Here is a 22,756-nt window from a genome sequence, read left to right on the forward strand (position 1 = left end):
GAATCTCCATCACACATTTATACAATATGTAGAGGGGGTCCCTGCTTCATCTCTCTCTGCTAAGGGGTCCCTGCTTCATCTCTCTCTGCTAAGGGGTCCCTGCTTCATCTCTCTCTCTGCTAAGGGGTCCCTGCTTCATCTCTCTCTCTGCTAAGGGGTCCCTGCTTCATCTCTCTCTCAGCTAAGGGGTCCCTGCTTCATCTCTCTCTCAGCTAAGGGGTCCCTGCTTCATCTCTCTCTCTGCTAAGGGGTCCCTGATTCATCTCTCTCTGCTAAGGGGTCCCTGCTTCATCTCTCTCTGCTAAGCCTAAGGGGTCCCTGCTTCATCTCTCTCTCTCTGCTAAGGGGTCCCTGCTTCATCTCTCTCTCTCTCTCTCTCTCTGCTAAGGGGTCCCTGCTTCATCTCTCTCTGCTAAGGGGTCCCTGCTTTATCTCTCTCTCTGCTAAGGGGTCCCTGCTTGATCTCTCTCTCTGCTAAGGGGTCCCTGCTTCATCTCTCTCTCAGCTAAGGGGTCCCTGCTTCATCTCTCTCTCAGCTAAGGGGTCCCTGCTTCATCTCTCTCTCAGCTAAGGGGTCCCCGCTTCATCTCTCTCTCTAAGGGGTCCCTGCTTCAACTCTCTCTGCTAAGGGGTCTCTGCTTCATCGCTCTCTCTCTCTCTCTCTCTCTCTCTCTCTCTCTCTCTCTCTCTCTCTCTCTCTCTCTCTCTCTCTCTCTCTCTCTCTAAGGGGTCCCTGCTTCATCTCTCCCTCTGCTAAGGGGTCCCTGCTTCATCTATATCTCTGCTAAGGGGTCCCGCTTCATCTCTCTCTCTATTAAGGGGTCCCTGCTTCATCTCTCTCTGCTAAAGGGTCCCTGCTTCATCTCTCTCTGCTAAGGGGTCCCTGCTTCATCTCTCTCTCTGCTAAGGGGTCCCTGCTTCATCTCTCTCTGCTAAGGGGTCCCGTTAAGGGGTCCCTGCTTCATCTCTCTCTGCTAAGTGGTCCCTGCTTCATCTCTCTCTCTCTGCTAAGGGGTCCCTGCTTCATCTCTCTCTCTGCTAAGGGGTCCCTGCTTCATCTCTCTCTGCTAAGGGGTCCCGTTAAGGGGTCCCTGCTTCATCTCTCTCTGCTACGGGGTCCCTGCTTCATCTCTCTCTCTCTGCTAAGGGGTCCCTGCTTCATCTCTCTCTCTGCTAAGGGGTCCCTGCTTAATCTCTCTCTGCTAAGGGGTCCCGTTAAGGGGTCCCTGCTTCATCTCTCTCTGCTAAGGGGTCCCTGCTTCATCTCTCTCTCTCTGCTAAGGGGTCCCTGCTTCATCTCTCTCTCTGCTAAGGGGTCCCTGCTTCATCTCTCTCTGCTAAGGGGTCCCGTTAAGGGGTCCCTGCTTCATCTCTCTCTCTCTGCTAAGGGGTCCCTGCTTCATCTCTCTCTCTGCTAAGGGGTCCCTGCTTCATCTCTCTCTGCTAAGGGGTCCCGTTAAGGGGTCCCTGCTTCATCTCTCTCTGCTAAGGGGTCCCTGCTTCATCTCTCTCTCTGCTAAGGGGTCCCTGCTTCATCTCTCTCTCTGCTAAGGGGTCCCTGCTTCATCTCTCTCTGCTAAGGGGTCCCGCTAAGGGGTCCCTGCTTCATCTCTCTCTGCTAAGGGGTCCCGCTAAGGGGTCCCTGCTTCATCTCTCTCTCTAAGGGGTCCCTGCTTCATCTCTCTCTGCTAAGGGGTCCCGCTAAGGGGTCCCTGCTTCATCTCTCTCTGCTAAGGGGTCCCTGCTTCATCTCTCTCTCTCTAAGGGGTCCCTGCTTCATCTCTCTCTCTGCTACGGGGTCCCTGCTTCATCTCTCTCTCTGCTACGGGGTCCCTGCTTCATCTCTCTCTCTGCTAAGGGGTCCCTGCTTCATCTCTCTCTGCTAAGGGGTCCCTGCTTCATCTCTCTCTGCTAAGGGGTCCCTGCTTCATCTCTCTCTCTGCTAAGGGGTCCCTGCTTCATCTCTCTCTGCTAAGGGGTCCCTGCTTCCTCTCTCTCTCTAAGGGGTCCTTGGCCTGAAAACGTTGAAGACCCCTGCTCTATAGCAGATGTTCTCACACTTTATAGGTCACGACCCCCAAAATAATCATATATGAACTGGGGACCCCCCAGTTCAAACAAAGTGTAAATTGTAGAGTTGAAGCATTACATTTAGTTTGACTCAGTTCCACGTTGCAAGGCGTTGTGAGCTTGTAGATCGTCTATTTTCACAATATTTGCCTCTTTATGTTATTTGACAATTTGTCCAATGTTTGACCAGTTTATACTTTGATTACTTTTAAAAGTTCTTTCATTGTCACTTCACTGTCATCTGGGGACCCCCTGGGGGTCCCTCTGGGGGTCCCCAGATGGGGGTCCCTAAGGGGGTCACCGGGTGGGGGTCCCCCTGGGGGTCCAGACCCACAGGTTGAGAACAAACCTTTTCATGTCAATCTGAACAGTTTGTTCCAGAGACTCCATTTTTACAAGATTCATTTTTAGAAAATAGCAGATCTACAAGTTCACAACACGCCGTGATGCGACATGTTGTGTGCTTGTAGATCGTCTATTTTCAAAGAGTCAATTCATACAGTAAATGGTTAAAGTGGTTACACTGATTTTGATGCAATATACATGAATGTTGCTGGGGACCCCCTGGAACGCCTTCAAGGACCCCTGGGGGTCCCCGGACCCCACTTTGAGAATCACTGTATGATGATATCATGATCTATAAATCTGTACAATATTCATGTTTAAATGTGTTACCCCCCCATCGCTATGGAAACCAAACCATATTGATTCTATAAACACCCCCCCCCCCCCACACCCCGTTCCTGATTATTACATTATGATACACCACCCTGTCTGTCTGTCTGTCTGTCTGTCTGTCCTCACAGCCTGTCTGTCTGTCTGTCTGTCCTCACACAGAGACACAGAGGAGTCAGGGTCTAACCCAAAGCCAGCATAGAGAGGTTCAGTAAATGTGTCCTGGACGGTATAAAGGTGTGTCAGTGTCGGTGAGGACACTTCATAGAAGGACAGAGTCCCACCAGGACAGTCCAGATACACTGCTACTCTGTTGGAGCCAGAGGGACGATCAGGAAGGTAAGTGGTCTTACTATTGTGTGTGACAGAGTATCCGTTAACATGGTTACCATCATAACAGAACAGTCTCCATGACATTTTATTGTTTCCAAGGTGACAGTCATCACCCTGTCCTTTCCTACTGATTCCTCTGTAAGTTACTGCTATATCAACCTCTCCACTCCTCTCTACCTCCCAGTAACAGCGTCCAGTCAGACCCTCTGTACACAGAACCTGGACCCGTCCATCAAACCTTTCTGGATGATCAGGATATGAATGAGGCTGTTCCACCCACGTTGCCTTCATGTTGGTCTCAGAGAGAGAGAGGTTTGTGTCTGCTGTGTTTGAGTCCAGTGTGAGGCGATGAGAATCTGATGAGAAAACAACACAGTAAACATTAAATACATCATTCACTGAGTGACACACATACGCACAGGCGCACACACACACGCACGCACGCACGCACGCACGCACGCACGCACGCACGCACGTGCATGCATGCAAATACACCCACCCACACACACACACACACACACACACACACTATAATAATGGATCAGGTAAGGTGTGTGTGTGTGTGTGTGGGGGGGGGGGGGGGGGGGGGGGGGTTACAGAATCAATAAAGTTTGGTTTTCCATAGTGATGGGAGGGGGGTCTCTGTGTGTCTAACACATTTAAACATGAATATTGTACAGATTTATCGATCATGAATACAGTGGTTCTCAAAGTGGGGTCCGGGGACCCCCAGGGGCAGGGGCGGTAACATAGGGTACGCCTGGGAGCTCAAGCGTACAGCTATGAGACGTTCGCCGGAGCCGGGTCTTTTTGGACCGGACTGCCACCCCACTTTTCAGGCTATCGACCTATTTCTTCTGTCATTTGGTCCGTTTTTTCCCCCCAAACGGCGCTATGGTCCCAATGTCCCCATTGTCTTGCTAAATCGCTGCTGGAGCTTGTTGCGACCCCAGTCACTCATGCTAATTGCTTCCAATACACAAGTCTGTCTGCTATTACATGTTCAACCGGTTCTGATGGGCCAGGCTGCAGCGGTGTAAAGTAACAAATTACATTATACTCACTCAAGTAGCCTACTGTAGGCCAAGTACAATTTTGAGGCTTTCTCAGAGGCAAGTATTGTAGGCTACTTTTACTCCACTACACATATTTGTAAACAGCTGTTACTTTGCATATTTCGATTATTATAAAGGCATACATTAACCACTTCAGTCTATATATTTAGGCCATTAGAAATGAAAATACAAGATCACAATGCAGACGCTTAGCTATAATTGTGAGCTTAGAACTGCTAAAATATTTGTATCTATGGTAGGCTGTGAAAACCTGTGAAATGGGACATTCTGCAAATGACTATGTTTTATTTATACAGTACATTTTGATACCAAAACGTCATTATGCAAGTACATTTTGGACATGGGACTTCTAACAGAGTATTTCTACTTTTAGTTACTTAAGTAAAACATGGGAGTACTTTTCTATTTTTCTTCACTGACGGCCGGGCTGCTAATCGAGCATCGGCTCGCTCACTCTCTCTCTCCTCACTCACTGTAGTCAGTGCGATGCAAAGCAGTTCATATCTAACTTTAACAGTAGCTTGAATTTCCCTTCCTTTATTCAACTTAATTTATTTTCTCGAAAATACATTGAGCGTAGCAGAGCCCTAGCTCATCCATAATGCTGAGATTACAGAAGGCATAATATGCCTACAACATTGTAGGGTATAATAATTAATATTGAAATAAGAACAGCAGGATAAAACAAGTTATTTATTGTGAAAAAGGGGTGGGGTCCAAAACGAGCATCCAGCTCAATATTGAAACTTCATCGCCCCTGCCCAGGGGTCCTTGAGGGGGTTCCAGGGGGTCCCCAGCAACATTCATGTATAGCATCAAAATCACTGTAACCACTTTAACCATTTACTGCTGAACGATTGACTACTTGAAAATAGACGATCTACAAGGTCAAAACGCGCCACATTGCGGGACGTTGTGAGCTTGTAGATCTGCTATTTTCAAATGAAGAATATTGGGAAAATGTTGTGTCTGGCACAAACGTTTTTCAGATGGGGTCCTTGACACACACCTAGACACATGCTCTGTGAGCTTGTAGATCTGCAATTTGTAAATAGCCAAGGTGTAAAGTATGGATAAAGTGGTTCAAATGAGTGATGCTGTGAACATTTTGCTGGGGACCCCCTGGAACCCCCTAAGGACCCCTGGGGGTCCCCGGGCCACACTTTGAGAAGCATCAACCACTTTAACCCTTCATCGACCGGTGTCTCCCAGGGCTCTATACCCTCCACACTCCAAAATAGCCGATCTACAAGTTCACAACACGTCGCAGCACGATGAGTTGAGAGCTTGTAGATCTGCTATTTACGGTGAATGTTCACGTATTAAGACATGTCCAACATTGGGACGCGGGGTTTAAATGGTTAATGGTTCAAAGAAGGTTCTTTGAGGAACCATCTGTGGTTGTGAGCTTGTAGATCTGATATTTGGGCGGGCGGACATATCTCAGATCTTAATGGGTTAACCGCTTAAGCCTTATTTAAAATATAGTGAAAATAGCAGATCTTCAAGCTCACAACGCCTCACACTGCGGTGCATTGTGAGCTTGTAGATTGGCTATTTTCACAATATTTAAGCAGTTCTGTTTTAATGCATTTATTTTTGGGGAAATGTTTTTAATTTCAAAACAACAATGGCATTGATGGAAAATAAAGTTCTGTAGTTTGTACTTTTTAATACTTGAGTAGGCTATTTACCTGAGTATTTACTGGAGTAACACTTTCAGGACATAAAAATTTCCAAACATGGAATAAACCCCCAAAATGATATGTGGCCACGGACCCCCATCTCAATATATTTAGTTCCAGGGACCCCGAAGAAGCAAAACTTGAGTTACAAAATACATATATTCAAAGATTTGCACACATTTTCACGACTTTAAAAAAATAGCAGATCTACAAGCACGCAACGCGGCACTCGGTGCCGCGCTGTGAGCTTGTATATCTGCTATCTTTCAATAGTTAAAGCATAAAATACTTTTGGGCCCTAGTACCTCAGTTCCACTTAGGTTTTTTTTAAATCCTCTGAATACAAGGAGGGAGGGGCCAACACAGTATAAAACACTGTATAAAACTGTGTATAAAATGTCAATGTGACAGACAGACAGACAAACAGACAGACAGACAGACAGACAGACAGACAGACAGACAGACACTCACATCTTGTAAGGAGTTGAGGTTTAATCCAGTGTTCTCCTCCATGATTCACACTGTAGGAAATAGAACAACAATGAATCAATGTCTGACTGTCTAACACACACACACACACACACACACACACACACACACACACACACACACACACACACACACACACACACACACACACACACACACACACACACACACACTAGGGTTTAATACCGGGGTCCCGGGATCCGGTCTTCCCGGGCAGAGTGCACGTAATTTCCCTCCCGGGAATTGGCGGCGACACCCGTCGTCCTGGAGGTTGTGTTTTTTCTTGTTAGAAAATACAATTTACTAGCAGCGCAGAGGCAATTAGACTAACTGACACGTTATCCTCACCAGCCGTGCAAGCATCTCATCTGTTTCAGCTGTGTGGAAGGATTTTACCAGTCTCTGTGGGCTGTCAAGCAAGCCTGTCATCGAAGCGTTATTGGAAAGGACACCCGGGCTCCAGGGAAACCCCGCCCACCGAAGCTTTTGATTGGCTGAAGCGGAGCTAGGGAGCGCTCAATTGTAGTCGCTTGGACAGGGCGTTTATCGTGGGCTTGCCCAGGCCTTACGGCCTGGGCATAAATATAACGATTGCATTCACCACGGCTTCGTAACTCGCGCGGCGCTCCGCCGGCCGCGCGGCCCTGGCCCGCACTTCGCGGCCACTCGCGCCTGCGGCGCTCGGGGGCGAAGAGCAGGACCAAGGTCCGCTGGCCTTCGCGCCGCTTGCAATGTCGTGGACAATCGAGCGGCTCCGTCTGTAGCCCGGGTGTCATTTCCAATAACGCGTCATGGAATAGCTGATCTACCATCTCACAACGTAGCGCAAAGTGCCGCGTTGTGAGCTTGTAGATTGGCTGTTTTCACTAGGCAAGTTTACTTCTTAAAGTGATGCGGAGAAAACACTGACAGGTGATAATGGCGCATTTACTTTCTTATTGTTGCATTAATTATGCTCTTAACGTTTTTACATGAGAAACTCTCCAGCAAAAAAAGAAAAAAGGAAAAAAATAGCCTTCTACAATCAGCTAAATGAAGAGCACGCACACAGTTCGTGAGAAGCTGCGGTGCAGTGTCGCGCCCTGTGAGCTTGTATAACTGCTATTTTTCTATAACTATGAAACACTAGATTTGACATACATTGCCAAGATATAAACTGTAAACACCAATAATGCATGCATTATTGATGTGTCCACTCCACTCAGTCAATTACACTCACAAATGGCAACTCTAAATATAAAATGGCCTACTCTGTTGGTTTGCATTTCCACACAATATATTTTAACCAGAATTAAAACATCTGACAGCACTTTGTGACCATTTATGAATTGTATTGGCGTAGGTCTACCTTTCAAAATGAGTGGGATGGTTGCGCACTTGCGCTTGTTTGCTTGAAGTTAGAGAAACACTTTTCTGCTCACTGCAACACAAAGATCATCTTCGCTCTGCTAAGTCGTGATATTTTGTTTTTAAAAAAGTGGGCGCAGAATTTGCAGAAAACGTCTTTTCAAAGAGATTGGCCTACCTACTGTATGTGGCAGGAAAATGAATAACATCCATTGCTGCTTTTGACAGTCCCGTGAATAGCGCAGCCACAGAGACCGTGTGTGGTGGATGATGTGAATTGTTTTTGTAGCCTAATGTCCGCCGATCGGATATAAAGGTCCAACAACAGCGAGTCCTGAACTGAAGTTCTGATGACAGCGAGCCCCCGCGGACTGGCAATGATCATCATATCTTTCTAGTGAACTGAAGTTCTGATGACAGAGCCAAGCCCCCGCCCTGCGGACCGGTGATCATATCTTTCTACTTTTTGTCTCCGCCAGGCCGAGAGATATAGGAGACCGTTTGCACCGTTTTTTTAATATATATGTAAGTATATTAATGGGACATCCCGGGGAGGCCGGGATAAGGTCCGAAAATTCCCGGGAATTAAAATTAGCTAAATCCGGGAAAGTATTAAACCCTAACACACGCGCGCACGCACGCACACACACACACCTAGTCTACTCACTTCAGAGTCTCCAGTTCAACATTGTAAGGAAACACTGCACTAACCAACATGGACACAGTCCAAGTCTACTCACTTCAGAGTCTCCAGTGCAGCAGAGAGCTTCTTCAGACCAGAGCCTCCTAAGTGGCTGAAGTTCAAGTCCAGCTGTTTCAGATGGGAGGAGTTGAAGGTCAGAGCTGAAGCCAGAGAAGAACAGCCTTCCTCTGTGAGCCCACAGCCCGACAACCTGCAGAGAAATCCATATTTAACAAATTGCTGTTGATGTTCAAGTAGAGATCCACACAGAGAGAAAACACACTATTTATTTACCTCAGGATCTGCAGTCTACACTCTTCACTCTTCAGTAGAGCAGAGAGTTGCTCCACTTGTGATTCCTGCAGGCAGTTGAAACTGATGTCCAATTCTCTCAAATGGGAAAGATTAGATCTGAGAGCTGAGAGCAGGATGTCAAATCCTGTCTGTGTGATGTTACAGCCAGCAAGTCTGTAATTAAAGATTACATATCTGGATTGATTATCAGAGTTTTGGAGGAGGGACCAAAGAGATGGAAAGAACAGGCAGGCAGGAATAATGTGAAGTCAATTATGGTCATCTTCCAACAGGAAGCTAACTGACAGGAAACAGGAAGCAGCAAGTTAACATCAGATGATTCAGCAAACTGATAGAGAGAGGACAGACAGACAGACAGACAGACAGACAGACAGACAGACAGACAGACAGACAGACAGACAGACCTGGTAGTTATAGTAATAGTTGTAAAAAGAAAAAAAGTAAAGTGAAAAACCTCCCCGGGGTGGTGACCACAATCGCCTCCTCCTTCAAAGGGAAGCCTACTATATATATACACTTAACACTATGGCCCCCTGTGGACTCAGTGAAGAATTTGACATCAAGCCTTTTTTGTGACATGTTTATATATCTGTATATATTTATTTATATATTTTTTCTATTTGTGTGTACATATGTGTTGTTTTTCTGATGTTACTGTCTTTTATTATTGCCTTTACTCATCTGATTACATTTTGTGTACTGTTTATATATTTTGTTTTGGTCTCTTCTTTAGGCGTATACTGAGGGACTCTGTGTTTTTTTACACATGTTATTTTGTTTACATTGTTTGGCTATTTTATAGCTTTAACCAGGCTACACTGGTAGACTGTTTATAAATATTGTCACTAGCCCAGATCCTCTGATTTTTAAAAGGGCAGTGTTATTAGACTAGATGGGTGTGTCTACCCAGCTGCTACACATGTGTACTGATGAACTTGTTCCATATAACTGGCTAGCAACAACAGACTGCTGGTGCTGGTCGGCTGGGGAACCAGCAAACCTTCCAGTCTGTGTTTACACCAGTTTGACACTCAATGATTGTGTAAGTGGATGTGATAATTCCCTAGCAGCCATGATGGATCACATATTGTATTTACTGTAGCGTATCAGTGTGATGTGATGCCAGAGCATAGGGGAGGCTTAGCCCTAGAATGTCTCCAATATTCGGTCGATTGACTCTCCGAGTAATCCCTCAGATGTGGAGCCATAGAACGCTCCCATGGCGCGGCGGTTAGCAACTAATCTGCGCGGCACTAAAGTGCTGCGCGCTTCTTGTGTACTCACCCAATAATTAATTCCTCAGCCTGGGAGAAAGATATTGTCCTGTAGTGTCATATCCATTTGAAAGTTCTGGCTGAAAACGTGTACTTTGTAAAATATCTCCACTTATCTCGAGCCAACACGGACGACTTACACGACCGGGCGAGGGGCCCGGAATGATTGCTGGACTGAATATATGGGAACATCCGCTGATCGTCACAGACGTCATCACAACTTGACAGGCGCGCTGACATTTGATCATGGGCACCAATTGAGACGTGCCACTGGTGGTTTTGCGTAAGCCGAGTTGATAAAACAAGCACCCCATTCACAGGCAACCCCTCTCACAATAAACGCTCATCAGACCGTGTGTCTGTCGTGTGTATTTATTAAAATACAACATTTAGAAGTTATCGAACTATATTTTTCACATCCAAATATAATTTCACATCATGGCACTCACAGATGAAGAATTTGAAAATTTGATTTTGAGTATTAATTTTCCTTTTCAATTAAAAAACGAACAAAAGCTTATAATTAAATCTTTGTTAAAGGGTCAGGATGTTTTGGCCATTTTACCCACTGGATTTGGGAAAAGTGCCTGTTTTGGGCTTGTTGGTCAATTAATGGACAAGGTAGGTTTAGCCTATAACATACAATTATGAGTGAGTCATTTTAACTGGTATCAACATCTAAACTATGCAACATCTAAAAGCTACATCCAGGTAGTGAGCACTACATGCTCATTATAAGCCCTCTTAAGGCACTGATGTCAGATCAGGTGACACATTGGACAGAGCTTGGGGTTCCAGCTGCAGCCATCCATAGTGACATCCCACAAGACATCAAACTTCGTGAGTAAACTATAAAACCTTTATGCCTCTGTTCTAATACGGATTGATTGATGTACTAATGGAAATTCTTAATTTTGTCACAGAGATTCTTGCTGGAAACATAAAGATGCTTTTCATCTCCCCTGAGAGCATGTTTGTGGACCCTTGGTGGGACTGGTTGAAGAGCAAAAGAAAACAAATATGTCTTGTCACTGTAGATGAGGCTCACTGCATCACTTTATGGTATAGTGCAATATGCTTAATATACCGTAATCTTTTGCATTTGTGATCAAGTAATGAAATAAGTAAACAAAAACAAAACAAATGTCACAAAATCATTTTAATTTCAATAAAGATATTCCACATTGAGTGGCTAATTTTCACATACGGTAGCCCACATTGTTTAGGCTATTTGACAGATGAATAACAAAATAATGTACTAACATCCTTACTGTGGAATCTTTTTTTGTTATTTGATATTTTTAGGGGAGACACATTTAGAGAGGCATATTTGAGAGTGCCAGAGGTCACAAGTATCCTCAACTGCCCTGTGTTGATGCTTACTGCCACTGCCACACAGGAGATGGCTGATGACATCATCCATCGGATGCATGTTGAGAAGGAATCGGTGCTAACTGTATCAGTCAGCTGTAACAGGTATATCTAGTTAATTGTGTTTCCCATAGGTAATAGGATCACTACATAAAGTATAATTTACAACACACAGTAAGTAGCCTTGGGAAGCAACGGTTTCTGAGCCATGTGGTCAGGAGCCTATCTCCTATTTATGTAGCGTGATCCAGCTTGTACAAATATACATCCCCTGGACATGACGCTAGTATGACACTGGGACTTACCCCCAATCCACCCCGTAGTGCTTAGTGCCTAGCAGGGAGTACCAGGGTACCATTTTTATAGTCTTTGGTATGACTCGGCCAGGGATTTAACCCCAACCTGCCAATCTCAGGGCGGACACATTCTTACAAGGCCACTGACCTGCAACACACAATATATACAATGTAATTTTCATTATAGCCTACAATATTATGACACTTCTTTTCCAGGCCAAACATCCATATAACTGTCCAGGGTACCACTGGTACAAACATAGCTGCAGAGGTTGGATGGCTGGTGCAGGATCTGAAAGATAAAGGCACAGATGCAGAAAAATCCATCATCTACTTCAGGTTGTGAAACAAAGCGTATCTCAGTGAATAACCACATATTTGTATCATTTTAGGCTGGTTCTGAAGATGATATATGACTACAAAGTATATTTCCTTATGTCTTACAGATCCATGTCAAAATTGACACAAGCCTTTGGCATGTTTAAGGAGAGCCTTGGCAGTGCTATGTGTCATATTGATGAAAAAAAAGAAACACATCTCCTAGTGGATATGTTTCATAGCCACACATCCCCTAGAAAAAGGGAAGAAATCCTTGCCACATTTGCCACACAAAAGAGCCCCTTAAGATGTGTGCTGGCCACTGTAGCATTTGGGTTAGGGGTTGATATAGGGGATGTGAGGCATGTTGTCCACTGGGGGCCATCTAATGACCTCCTGTCATACTGGCAGGAGGTAGGAAGGTGTGCACCAGATGGTTTGCCAGGAAAAGCACACATGTACATCTACCCAGGGTCAGTGATTAAGGGCCACATAAAGCCTTGTATGCTGTCCCTGGTGGATCAGTACAGACAGAAACGCTGTCTCCGTAAGAGGGTCCTTGACCATCTTTTTGTCAAGGGCACAAACGAGTCAGTTACACATGATGTGTGCATGATGCCAGGCTGCTGCAGTGTGTGTGACACGAAACAGTGACAGAGAAAATGGTTAATTAAACCCAATTCCAAAGCTCTACAAGGCATGTTTTCTGTTTTATTTTTAAATCTGGTTAAGAATATTTTCCATCAAGAAATTAAACTGTTAACGGTCTATTTTATTTTTTGTTTGTTTGTGGTTGGTTGGTTAGTTATTCACATTACTTATGGATACAGTAAGTATCATACTCACGTTACACGTAATTCTTCTGGTCCCACAGATCAATTTCAAATGCCAGGCGTTTTATAGATTTCCCCAGTTTCTCTGGCTTTGTGATGGACTGTGGGTATGTGAATGTATCGTAGCCCTTGTGGTGTCGTCCCGGTATAAAAGAAAATAGGGCATCCTCTCTATATTCCTCAAAAAAGGTAACAATGTCTGATTTCATGCATGGAGAGTTGTTACTGTGGGAGGAAGCGAACTGGCCTATGCCCGAGGACAGGAACAATTGCTCGAAGGCTTTCCCAAATGGCCCAGACATTTCTGCACACCTTGCCACCTGCTCAGCAGTATAGCGGCCCGGGTCCACTTGAGAGTTTCTGAGAGAAAAAAGCAACAACATCATTGTAAGTTGGCTGTGTACTTTATAATCTGTTAACTGGCAAAGAGCACTATGTTAATAGATACCTTTGAATTCATTGTTCATAAATTCATTAACCAGGTCTAAGGGGATATTCTTCCCAGGCCCACCACTTAGGTTGGCCACTCTGCCCCACACCATCTCCATGGCAAGCCGATCGGGCAAATAACCCTCAATTCCTAATGGACAACATAAACCAAGGCATAACAAATTGTAAAGACATTAACCACTATAGATGTTAATTGCATTATACTGCAATCACACTGTTACCAATGATCATTATACCAGTTAGCATTCTGTGGCCAAGTATGAAGTACTTGTGATGTTTTTTTTGCCAGAATGACAGAAGGTCATGCTTCCAGAGTTGCATCAAAGCTGGTCCATCACCCTCTGGGACACAATCCTGCCTGGCCATGTGGCAAAGGCCCCTCCACATCAGTGCCTTGGTATAGGTCAGAACTTTGTCCTGACCTTGATGTGCGCACTCTGGTGAGCAGTACCATTCACCTTTTAGTGGAAATGCAAAAGATTAGTCCAAGTAAGACACATAATATTTTGTATTAAGATCATAATGTCAGTAAGTGGTTTCATTGAGGATGAACCTCTATAGAGGTCAAGCAATAGACACAGTTAATACACTATAATACCCTCAGTTTTCTTCCGCTCCTCAGGCCTCAAACAGCGGATGTGGTACCACTCATTGTGGAGGCATTGGTCTCGGAGATGGCACTGTACCATGGTGCCTCCTTTTTTTATGGCATGTGCAGTATATGTAGTCTACACTGTCCTCACATATGGAACTACAGAACCAATCCCCTTCTGGCGCAGACAGGAGATCAGTACAGGCCAAGTGGGTCCATATGTGAGGACAGTTGTAGTTGCAGCACAGTAGCATTTCTCCGCCTTTCTCTGTTGAGGAAACGGAACAGGCTTGTTCAATCACACACAACTTGTAATGTGTATTATTCACATTTATCTTCACCATATGTGGCCTATGTCTATGTACAACAAAGTGCACCAACAACGTAAAAGAGCCTCCAAATGAGACTTTCCAGTTTGGCAAGCCACGATTTGACCACAATTGCACTTTTGGTGATTAAATGTTCTTTACCTTCCTGGCAATGACAGAAAGGATAGGTCTGTTGGTTGCCACTATCTTTTTGGGCAATTGCTGCCACCAGCTCAATCTCCTCCTGTTTAGGTGCCAACCAACAGAACTCCACCACCTTTTCTGCGAGGTCATGGAGCCATTGCAGTTGGTCAGCAGCCAGGTCAAATTCTGGGACATTGGCATCTGCCCGTTCAATGCCCAGTAAACTGCCTGCATACGCTGTAATGTAGGCAGAGCAACTGAACTGAAAATTAAAGAGATGAATTATTAAAACCTACCAGCTGACAATACAGTACATACAAGCATATTTATTTAATAGGAGATCTTACCACCATCATGTCTGCAGCATGTTGGAAGTTTTTCTTCACCTCCTTTTTTAATGACCTGTGGTCAAAAGCAATCTTGAGCTGAGCAAGTGTGCCCCGTGCTGCCATGCTTTTGTCAGAGTACAGAAGGTCAAAATCATCCTGTAGAAGAAAATGACAGAAGCATATTCTACATGTGATACAAACTAGATGTGATAACATGGATGGTAATACTTGAAAATAACATTTGATCTACCTGCAGAAGGAGCATTTCTTTGTGAAAGTCTTGAGGAGCTTCAACAAGCCCCTCAAGCCTTTCTACTGGGGTGTTATGGGTGACCCTTGTGTGGTGGGCTTCTGTCATGTGTTCGATGCTCAAGCCATCCCCACAGCAGAGCACAGGGAATGGCTTGCCATCTATGATGGGGACATGCTTGTGTAAGGCATCCATCATTTCCATAACCCCAGGAAGAGAGCTGGGATTTGTCTCTATGACACCCAGGTTCACCTAGAGGTGGAATTAATGGAACATTTCATCATATCATTTCAAGTCTTTTATCTTCCAATTATATAGTGAAATAATGTGAGTGACGTTGCTTACTAGTTCACTTTTTTGGGACATCTCATGTCGATATAAATGGTCAATGTGGCGAATGACCATCTTTTGGACAGGCTGCAAGCCTGACAGGTTGTCTGCCAGCACACGCATGACCAAGATGGTCATCCTCTGTTTGATGGCACTGTAATCCTACAAGCAACAGATTATTAGCAGACCCAAATTCACGTGAATTGTTAACAATAGAATGATTAAGATTTATATTTAACATATCTGCCAAGATAAAATATATGACTTATTCCAGGGACCTACCTCCTTCGATGGTAAGATGTGGTAGGGGGACACTTCCATTGCCTTCATTCCAGATCCAGTTAACTGGCTGAAAGACACCTTGTTCAGGTGGGCAAATGAAAGCGCCCATAGGAGGACCTTATTGCCTGGGCTGTCCCTTCTGTGGTGCTTTTCTTGCACATATATCTGCAATGAATCATCATATTATTATTGTAATTTCTTGGTGGATAATTATATTGTCTTATGATGCAGCACTTAGTTAAGCTATATGTCTGAACAATGAATTGGAAGCATAACTGTAACATTCACCTGAACATTGTCCCAAGTCAGGGAAAATGACAGCACTTTTTCAGCTGGATCTTGTGTCTGAAAGTGGAAATATAGTTTCAATTCTGAACACACATATACTCTGTGTGTGTGTGTGTGTGTGTGTGTGTGTGTGTGTGTGTGTGTGTGTGTGTGTGTGTGTGTGTGTGTGTGTGTGTGTGTGTGTGTGTGTGTGTGTGTGTGTGTGTGTGTATATATATATGCTCTAATAAATGCAGTGGCTTTGCAACGCTAACATGGCACATTGACTCTCACCTCTATTTTGTCCTTCCAGACTTTTAATCGTGTGTCAAGACCCTTTCGCAGATCATCGATGAGCCGCCTAGATGCTGGTTTGGACTGGCAGACACCCAGGGAGTTGAGGGTTTGAAATACTTTCCCTGGGCACCCCTGTTTCCACATCGATAATGCTATGCAGCCCTGAACAAAGACAACCTTTGGAACAAAAGTGTTTATTTGCTTTTATGCATCAATGAAAACGTACAAACATCTTGTCAGCAAATAAACGAAAGTGAACCTTTGACATGCATGCTGTGTTTTGCATGATTGCAAGTGCCATGCCTTTCCTCTTGTTCACAAAGGCCTCAGCTTCCTCCTCTGTTTGAATACTGAAACAATAGAAATGTCTTGAATTAAGGGATGCTTCATATTTTGATTCACCCTGGGTGCATTTCCTACTTATCAACCAAACCTTCCATCATTGGAAGGGTTGGAAATAGCACAAGGGTTCCACATATTGTAACTATATTTTATGGTAGTAATTATATTGTGAATTAAATGATTCTGTTGCTACATATATATGTTGTATCATACCGTCTACATCTAAGGCGTCGAACAGATCTGTGGGACCTGATGCTTTCCGGGGAAGGAAACATGCATTGTAGGCACGTGTTTGTAACAGGGGCCTTTACGGAAAGCCACCCCATTGTGTCCTCCCAGGAGAACGTTTCCAGATTCTCCACAGAGGGTTTTTGTCGCAGGGGACTATTTTTGTCCTGGACCATTGCTTTTCTCTGAAAATAAGATAATATCACAGATAGAAATGTATTTGCTTCAGACATTTTAGTAGAGCTCTTTGTGAATAAATATGAACGAGATAGATAATGTGACCCAAAACAGATCAATTGGTAAAAGTAAATAGGATTAATTACCTCTTGGCTAAGTGCCTTGCAAACCACCTGCAGCATGGACTTTCTGGCCATGGTGGTAAAGAGAGCCTTCATTGCTTTGAAGTATTGGCGATGTTTTAAATAGGCAATGGCTTGGCCAACGGTAGTTTGTTTTCCTGTTTTAAAAGACACTCTCTGTTGCTTTAGGGGCCGGGCAGTAGAAGAGGTGCCAGAAGACCCAGTGTCTGGGTTTGAAGGATATGTTCTTTTTCTCCCTGGGCCCTTTGGAACAGTGTTCCTCCTTAATTGGCTTTCACAAGTATAACATATAAATGTGTGGCTCACTGGATCCAGATCTGGAAAAACTATCCCTACAGTCCTTGGACTGGCAATGGATTCTAAATTTGTCCTTTTGAACCCCTTTTTTTTCTTTACAAATGTTGTGTTGCAAATGCAACATTCAGATGCACTCATTTTCACAAATAAGGATTGTACACCTGTATAATACAGGTGTACACCTCTAAAACTGAGGTAGCTAAAAGTAAAAAAAAAAACAATATAATAATATAATAATAATGACAAAAAATAAGTATAATATATATATAAGTTGTAGATATACAAATCTACATAGACTTGATTTTTCAATCTCTTTTTCGTTAGCTTTTTAGTTTCCAAACCTTTCTCAGTTCTCAACAGACACCAAAGTGCGTTTGGGATGCGAGAGAGGTTGCCTGTGAATGGGGTGCTTGTTTTATCAACTCGGCTTACGCAAAACCACCAGTGGCACGTCTCAATTGGTGCCCATGATCAAATGTCAGCGCGCCTGTCAAGTTGTGATGACGTCTGTGACGATCAGCGGATGTTCCCATATATTCAGTCCAGCAATCATTCCGGGCCCCTCGCCCGGTCGTGTAAGTCGTCCGTGTTGGCTCGAGATAAGTGGAGATATTTTACAAAGTACACGTTTTCAGCCAGAACTTTCAAATGGATATGACACTACAGGACAATATCTTTCTCCCAGGCTGAGGAATTAATTATTGGGTGAGTACACAAGAAGCGCGCAGCACTTTAGTGCCGCGCAGATTAGTTGCTAACCGCCGCGCCATGGGAGCGTTCTATGGCTCCACATCTGAGGGATTACTCGGAGAGTCAATCGACCGAATATTGGAGACATTCTAGGGCTAAGGGGAGGCTATGCCTTCCCAAATGCTACTGGGTAGTTTTCAAATTAGGCTATAGCCTAATATACAGTATGAGCGCAGCATTATATAGACAGATTTCTTGTTTACCAAATTTGAGACTTCATGCGCAGGTGCCTAAAATGTAATCAATTCCCCAAATGTGTTGTTTTGGGGTGCGCTCAGCGCTCAGCACGGGTTTCAGTTCATTCGTACTTCTTCTGTGTTGGCTGGTGAGACGTCACCCGGGCCACAACGGCATTGCACGCTGAGAACAGCTGACTGTACAAGCTTCAGTCATACAGTAGCCTACAAGCTCACATCACGTTGTGGATGTGCCTGTAGGGACTCTGAGCTTGGAGGTCTGCTATTCTCTGCGTGCAACATCGTTGGAGAATAAAGGCTTGATCCTGATGGCCATGGGCTGCAGCTGCTGTGATCATACTCATAGAGCGCTCTCTAGTCTCTGTCTCTCCATTCTCAGTGGAAGAAAACGTATTATGATTTTTTTTAAAGTATCAATACTGCATTATTGAAATACTCTGTTACAAGTTAAAGTCCGGAATTCAAAATGTACTTGGGTAAAAGAAGGCTACGAAAGTGATGGCATCAAAATAAGCAATGTGTCACAGCGCGACACGTTGTGAGCTTGTAGATCGGCTATTTTTATTAGTTTTAGGTATAAAACAGGGCTAAAGATGGCTTTATAATATAATCATTTATATCTGCAAAGTAACTCAAGTTTTCATATAATTGTAGAGGAGTGAAAGTAGCCTACAATATTTGGATCCGGAATGTAGTATTGAAAAAAAGAAAAACAGCCTGGCATAGATGCTGTTTGGCTCACCCGCCGCCTAGTGGCCAGAGTGAGTACTAACCAACACCGTATCATGATTCTACCATGATGTCAACTTAATGCACACTCCTCTTATTAGAATCAAACAATAAATAATAAAACAGAACAAATCTAAATAATGCTGGTTAATTAATCTGACCTCAGTATCTCCAGTTCACAATGTGGACTCTTTAATCCAGCAGAGATGAGTTCCATGAATGAATCCTCCACGTTGTTATAACTGAGATCCAATTCTCTGAGATGTGAAGGATTATAGCTGAGAGCTGAAGACACAATTTCATAATCTGGCTCCTCGAGTTTACAGCCAACAAGCCTGTAAATGTAGAATATGTAAAAACAGAGATTATCAACACAGATTAGATCAAGTTCATGTTCAAGGAAAAAGAAAACATGAAAAAAATCATTCAATCCCAAACATGGATCACATGGTGAGGGTTGTATCAACGCAGCCCCAGAAGCATTTCCACTTAAACCAGGAGGAACACTGATGTGAACATTTGAACTGTTTGTTGTGCGTCTTTAATGGTTATTTTATGTTCATAGGAGTTTTGTCATTCTAGGGTCAAGACCACTTGACCTTTGGTGGTGTTGTCGTTTTGAGGGCACAAAGGTCAAATGTCAGGACAGGAAGGTCATCAAATAAAATAATGATTTAACTTCCACATAAATAATTTAATATTTACTGCCAATAATGACTACCGGTATATACTTGTTAATTGAGACGCGCGCAAGCACACACACACACACACACACACACACACACACACACACACACACACACACACACACACACACACACCACAGTGTTTTTTTGGTTAGAGGTGCTACAGGACTGTGGACATAGGAACATAATATCACTGTTGTGATGTCATAATGTATTATACAGTATAACTCCTGTCTGTTTCAGGGTCAATTATAATGTATTAATGTCTTATTAGCCATGGATCTTTTTAATATGACTATTTTTTTATTTGCACATAAACACAATACCACCAGACCTGATTATTATTGGATATTTTACATTAACCATCATTTCTGCTTATAGTGTTGGATGTGAAGGTATATTTATTCTCTCTTCCAATACGTTTTCTATTCACATGACTACTAACCGAGCCTTTCTGGTGTTCCTCACAGCTGGGACCAGCCTGGATTTCCCCCAGCCTGATGTTGTGTTGTATTTGCCCAGGTCCAACTCATCCAGAACCTCCTCTGACGTCAGCAGCATGTGGGCCAGAGTTGAACACTGGCTCTCAGTCAGTTCTGTCTTTGATCTGTCCCCTGACTCCAGGTACTGTTGGATCTCCAGATGCAGTGAGTGGTCATTCATCTCCATCAAACAGTGGAGGATGTTGATAAATCTGTCAGGAGAAATATCTGCATCCTCAAATTTCATCTTCTTCAGGTTGTTGATGGCTCTCTGGATGCTCTTTGGACTGTTTTTTGTCTGAAACAGCAGACCTCCTAACAGACTCTGGTTGGACTCCAGTGAGAGGCCATGAAGGAAGCGGAGAAAGAGGTCCAGGTGACCATTCTTACTCTTCAGGGATTTTTTGAAGGTTCTCTTCAGGAAGACATCCAGGCTCATATATTTTTCTTCTTCTCCTCCTCCTCCTCCTTCTCCTTCTTCTTCTTCTTCCTCTTCTCCTAGGAATGTCTTCAGTACCTCAGTATTCTTCTGTGTGTAACAGTGGAACAGGTAGACTGCAGCCAGAAACTCCTGGATGCTCAGATGAACAAAGCTGTAGACCTTTCCCTCAGATTGAACAGCCTCTTCTTTGAAGATCTCTGTACACACTCCTGAGTACAGCGAGGCGTCTTTCACATCAAGACCACACTCTTCCAGGTCTTCTTGGTAGAACATCATGCTACTTTTCTCCAAATGTTCAAACGCCAGCCTGCCCAGCTTCAGAAGCACCTCCTTGTCAGGGTTGGACATTTGAAGATTGCTAGTTGTTGCACTCACTCCCAGCAGTCTTTGTGTCGTGGTCTTCAACCAGGTCAACCAGGAATTTTCTCTTGGTTTTTGACTCATCGCCCTGTCACCATCACCCTTAACTGAGCTTGAATGCTGTTGATTCACCCCATCCGTCGTGTCATACTTCAGATTCTTCCTCTTGGTCTGAACCCACAGGAAGTGGCTGTACATCGCAGTCTGGGTCTTTGGCAGCTTTTCTGTCTCGTCTGTCTTCAACATGTCCTCCAGAACGGTAGCAGTGATCCAACAGAAGACTGGGATGTGACACATGATGTGGAGGCTCTTTGATGTCTTCACGTGTGAGATGATCTTGTTGGCCATCTTCTCATCACTGAATCTCTTCCTGAAGAACTCCTCCTTCTGGGGGTCTGTGAACCCTCGTACTTCTGTCACCAGGTCAACATGTGCAGGAGGGATCTGATTGGCTGCTGCAGGTCTGGTAGTTATCCAGAGGAGGGCTGAGGGGAGCAGATTCCCCTTGATGAGGTTTGTCAACAGCAAACCCACTGATGATGTCATTGTGACATCAGAGATGATGTCATTGTTGTTGAAGACATCAGAATCAATATCAATGTTCTCGAATTTCAGCGGAAACCTGCTTTCATCCAGACCATCAAAGATGAGGCCAACCTTCCAGACAGCGAGCTGCTCTGCTGTGACATTCTTTAATTCTGGGTGGAAATGATGGATCAGTGAGAGAAGACTGTGCTGCTCATCTCTGACCAAGTTCAGCTCCCGGAATGAGAAGGGAACCAGGAGAATGACATCTTGATTTTCCAAACCCTTTGCCCAGTCCAGAGTGAACTTACGCACAGAAAAGGTTTTTCCAATGCCAGCGATGCCCTTGGTCAGAACTCTTCTGTTGGGTGTCTCTCTGCCAAGGAGGAGGGGCTTAAAGATGTCACTGCATTTGATTGGTTGGTCATGGAGGGTCCTCTTCTTGGAAGCTGTCTCAAGCTGCCAGACCTCATGTTGGGTATTAACCCCTTCACTCTCTCCCGCTGAGAGGTAGAGCTCTGTGTAGATGCTGCTGAGGGAGGGCACTTCAGTGACGTATGTCACACGATCAAGACGGTTCAAACCGACCTTATAAAACTTTAACTGCTCCTGCGGACTGACACCTGCTATGAGAAGACAATGAAGACATGTTAAACACTCAAGTTAATGTATAACTTTACATCTAATATAGCCTACCATTAAAACTATATCTTAAATACCCGCCAGAAAATCTACAATTCGTCCAAAAATAGTAATTAATATGAGATGTAAATTAGTGTAAAATGTGCCTTACTTTGTTCACTTGTGGTTTGACTGGATGTCTTCTGTTCAGGTGTGGTTCTGAGTCTCTCTCTGTGGAGATGAAGACAATATAATATAAATAGGTAATCTAATATATTAAGTTATTTTATTGAATTAACCACTTAAGACCTATATTACTTGTCCTTCAATGAATAGTGCCGATATACAAGCTCACAATTGTAATGTTCATGATCTGACAATATTATAGTTGATCCACAAGGGGGCGCTTGGCATTTGAATATACTAGTAACATCACTGAAGCAGTGCCCCAGATGTAGATCATTGTGTGATGCTCTCCCACCCCCAGATTAATCATTTAATGAATGTATTAATCACCCAGATTCACTTGGCTTCCTCATTGGGGAGGATGTTTGTCTGTGCACCAGCATCAGGGTCTCCTCTGCTGTAAAGCACACAGCCCTGGTTCTGTTGTTGTTGTCATTGTCTCTGGAGCAGCTCTTACAGACAGGCACTACGCTGATTGGTTTGATTAAATTAACGCCCAAACACGCCCATGACTAATTCAGGGCCTTTTACACACATCGCCTTGCCGTACTGCCCTAATTAAGGCACTCATAATAGCA

At 44.1% G+C, this 22,756-nt stretch overlaps 1 protein-coding gene across 1 annotated transcript in view; it reads right to left on the minus strand.

Moving 5' to 3' along the window:
* Positions 1-2,820: 2,820 nt before the first annotated feature.
* Positions 2,821-22,756, minus strand: part of LOC308308971 (uncharacterized protein) — a gene marked incomplete at both ends in the record, with an annotated part of 72,366 nt that continues 52,430 nt past the window's right edge. Inside the window, 8 exons of the mRNA XM_080754424.1 lie at positions 2,821-3,434; positions 5,849-5,870; positions 8,484-8,568; positions 8,652-8,773; positions 14,606-14,743; positions 14,904-15,089; positions 15,240-15,329; positions 20,016-21,893. Coding sequence (XP_080610550.1) covers positions 2,821-3,434; positions 5,849-5,870; positions 8,484-8,568; positions 8,652-8,773; positions 14,606-14,743; positions 14,904-15,089; positions 15,240-15,329; positions 20,016-21,893 — 3,135 coding nt within the window. The remainder of the gene's footprint in view (positions 3,435-5,848; positions 5,871-8,483; positions 8,569-8,651; positions 8,774-14,605; positions 14,744-14,903; positions 15,090-15,239; positions 15,330-20,015; positions 21,894-22,756) is intronic.

This window comes from Nannobrachium achirus (genome assembly GCF_963921795.1).
Source record: "Nannobrachium achirus genome assembly, chromosome: 23".
NCBI classification, from domain to species: Eukaryota; Metazoa; Chordata; class Actinopteri; order Myctophiformes; family Myctophidae; genus Nannobrachium; species Nannobrachium achirus.